Raw genomic sequence first — 3,759 nt, 5'->3', positions numbered from 1 at the left:
GGGAAAGAGACCCCTCCATCGATCCACAAGTAGCACAGCAGGGTTACCTGAAGCAGGGAGGAGTGTTGTACAAGGAGTTGTTTCCGGCCTGCACTTTGTACTCCAGGACCGAGGGGCACTCCCTGAGGGCGAACCCCAGCAGGTCATCGCGGATGATCACCACCGTGACCCCCGCAGAGCCAACATTCTTCTGCGCACCAGCAAAAATCACCCCAAACTGAAAACGAGAAACACATTCCACTGTAGACGCACTTGGTCATTTTTCTGAAATGTATGGAAACTTCCCAACCTCTTTGGCAAAGCATGATTGCTATGAGGAGGTGACTGTTGTATTCCTATTCAGAGTGTATTCTCTTCTCTAAAGGCATCTCCATCTCAGACACTTTCGAGTTCTGAGGCCTACAGTATGTCCTGCCTGGTCCTTCCCCCGAGTCAGGGGCTAGCCCAAGGCCAGCACGATACAGACCTTAGACATATTCATCTTCACCCTGCATCCTTTCCATCTACACCCCCGCTAGTCTTTAAAATAGGGAAGCTAACTGTCCTTGGTAACCAAAAACACCAGAATTTTTACCCATTTATATTTGTATAAAGGGACAATCAGAAGGATGCTGATAAATGAGATAAGCTGCCTGAGAGAGAAGAAATTTTAAAAAACAGATCTTTAAGGTTCTTCAGGAAATGTTGTCATACTCGAGGCCCGATGCATGAAATTCAAGCAAGGGGCTCTGCCCTCGCAGCCTCGGCTTCGTCTGGACAGTTGTTCCGCTGTTCAGTCTAATTATCATATTAGCTCTTTATTATATAGGATAAGATACAGAACCCTGTCCCATGTCTCCCTGTGGTGGTGTCCCAGATGAGAAGAGGGAGCAGTCTGGCCCGGCAGGCGGAGTATTTTATACTTGATATTGTTTAGAATTGCACGGTGACTGGTAATACATACCAGGCTATAACCAAAATGTGGTATATCCATACTGGTACAATGGAATATTATGCAGCCTTAAAAAGGAATGAAGTTGACAAGTGCTACCACAAAGATGAACCTCAAGGGCATTCTGCTAAGTGAAATAAGCCAGATACAAAAGGCCAAATATTGCATAATTCCGCTTATGTGAGGCAACGAGAGTGGTCATATGCATGGAGACAGAAAGTACAAATGGTGGTTACCAGGGGTTAGAGGAGCAAGTACTGGGGAGTTAATGTTTCATGGGCACTGAGTTTCAGTACAGGAAGAGGACAAGTTCTGAAGATGGATGGTGGTGGTGATCACACAACAGTGTGAATATTCTTACAGCCACTGAACTGCACTTAAAATGGTTAAAAAGACCAATTTTATGTTAAGTATATTTTACCACAATTTTTTTTAAAAAGGCAGATTTTTTGTCAGTTAGTTTTCCATTCCTCACAGATGTTATGCCACCTTGTTGTAGGCACCTGGGTACACTACTCCCACTGCCCACCTTCGTGTGACACCCAAAGTCTACGTGTCCTGATGCTCTTGGAGTTGAGGTGGGTACAAGGCCAGGCGGGGCTCCTTCACAGGCACCCGGAGCTGGGACAATCTGCATCTTCCCTTGAGGACAGCAAGCCACTCGCAATGTGTTGACTGAAAAAGTCTCTAAGAGCCACCCTCAAAGGCAGATAAATTCCCCATGGGCTTGAGTGTGACCCTGTGAGGCCTTCATTCACACGGGGCTGGGAATGTCAGGACTTAAACATCCGACAGTCTATAATGAACAGGTGATACTGGCCTGCTCACTGAGCTACCCTGGCTCCAGGGTCTCTGCAGGCCACGGCTCCCCACCCTCTCTTCATTCTAGTATATATTAAAACGCCCTTAAAGAAACCAAGACGCTGGGGTCCCCTCTTTTACACCCTACCTTGGAAACGTCCACTGGCCTAGATAGGAAGTTTGAGGACATGTCGCAGACCAGCACAGCTCCCTTGACGTCGGGGACAAAGTCAAACTCCACGCCATGCACAGTCTCGTTGGCGCAGTAATACACGTAAGAGGCTTCCGGGTTGAGGGTCCAGGTGCTTGGGTCTACGATTTCTAACACAGAAGTCAAGTTGGAGACACTTGTACTGCCCTTTCCTTAGGTAGATGGAGCCCAACAGAAATAACAGCCCTCCCCTAGCAATGAGACTGATTCCCTAGCATTCCCGAGTGAAAGCACCCTCTCATCTCGCATTATTATAATCACCATCCCCATCCTAAAAGGATGATCAACCCTGCTGACTGTTAAATCTTCAGTTATGGCGGAGTGAGAATTTGGGTTTTTTGCTTGTTATCCTATTTGGTGGTCCAACAGTTGCCCTTTGGGGCTCCAGCCTCCCCATTCTCAGTCCGTATGATTCCAGTGGAACCAATGTATCAAAAACTTTGAGGAAATTCATATGCTTCTGACCAAGTAATGTGACTCCTAGAAAATAAACTCTAAGGCAGCGGTTCTCAACCTGTGGGTCGCGACCCCTTTGGCAGTCGAATGACCCTTTCACTCCCCATTCTCAGTCCGTATGATTCCAGTGGAACCAGTTCCACCTGCAGCCTCAAAAGTACCATGTGACTCAGGTGCTGTCACACGAATGATTTGGAACGGGACCCATGAGACACGAATGCGTGAGCACAGGCACTGAAACTGGGGAGAATGTAAGGTCTGCAGAGGCTGCAGCCATCTTCTGATCCCAAGGGGACAGCTTTCCTGACTGTGGGGCCACCACGGAGGAGACAGTGAGATACCAGGACCTGGACATAGTGTTGGGGCCCTTGATCAAACCATACCTAAGCCAAACCAGACCCTGGGCTTCTCAGCCAAATGAGCTTAGGGATGAGCTCTTTCTGCAGTAGCACTTAGTAGCCTTACCTAGTACAGCCACCCCACTATCTAAATGGTCTCAAACTAACTGCTGACAAGGAGGAACAACCAAAACACCCACACAATTGCAGTCTGTCCTAAGGAGGGACCACCCGCCAGTCAACATTACAGTCCACCTCAGCTCCCCGCACTTACTTGTGTAACTCCCAAGTTTAGGGTGGACGATGTTCACAGTCCCAAACTTTTTGGCTTCTTCTGCAGCTTTAGCTGACCAAGCTCCTGTCACCACGTAGTCGGCACACCTGCCTGCTTTCAGTCCAATTAGGTTTAAGGGGACAGCGCTGAACTGGCCAGACCCACCTCCTTGCACAAAAATCACCTTGTAGTTGTCTGGAACAGCTCTGGGCAAAAGCACAGGAGACAGTCAAAGGTGGAGCGTGAGTGATGCTCTATCAGCACTGTACCTTGGGTGGATATACCACAAGAAATACAGGAAAGCCTCACCACCACTCTGCCTTCCCCAATCCAGTCACTATCTGTTCACTCCTTCGACAACTATTTGTTGGCCCTGCGGGGCAGCCTATGGTCACTGTTCAGACAGAAGCTAGTAACACCCTGCTGCTCCTTTGGGGTATCATCCCACTGCCATTCCACATGGTTAAAGGGTAAACAACCCCAGCTCCACAGGATGAACATGTGACCCAAGTTGGCCAATGGGGTTTTGTTCTGAGAGCTTTGATCAAACTTTTGGGAAAGAAGAGCTATTCCTATTGAGGGGAAGAATGAACTTGTAGGAACTAACCCTGCAGTCAATGGTGGCCATCTGATGAAGCTAGCACATAAAATAGCAGGGCCAGGAGATGGAGAAAAAGACCTTCCTGACATCACCCGAGCTCCTAAATCACTCTTGGACTTTTCCATCATGTGAGATAATGCATTCCTG

General features: G+C 48.1%; 1 protein-coding gene across 1 annotated transcript in view; it reads right to left on the bottom strand.

The window, feature by feature from the left end:
• Positions 1-3,759, bottom strand: part of PSAT1 (phosphoserine aminotransferase 1) — an 18,815-nt gene that overhangs the window by 9,071 nt on the left and 5,985 nt on the right. Inside the window, exons 4-6 of the mRNA XM_006769020.2 lie at positions 3,012-3,217; positions 1,881-2,053; positions 48-217 (exon numbers count right to left, since the gene is read on the bottom strand). Coding sequence (XP_006769083.1) covers positions 48-217; positions 1,881-2,053; positions 3,012-3,217 — 549 coding nt within the window. The remainder of the gene's footprint in view (positions 1-47; positions 218-1,880; positions 2,054-3,011; positions 3,218-3,759) is intronic.

The sequence above is a fragment of the Myotis davidii genome, unplaced genomic scaffold (assembly GCF_000327345.1).
Source record: "Myotis davidii unplaced genomic scaffold, ASM32734v1 scaffold98, whole genome shotgun sequence".
Taxonomy (NCBI): Eukaryota; Metazoa; Chordata; class Mammalia; order Chiroptera; family Vespertilionidae; genus Myotis; species Myotis davidii.
This window is presented reverse-complemented; position numbering and strand designations above follow the sequence as displayed.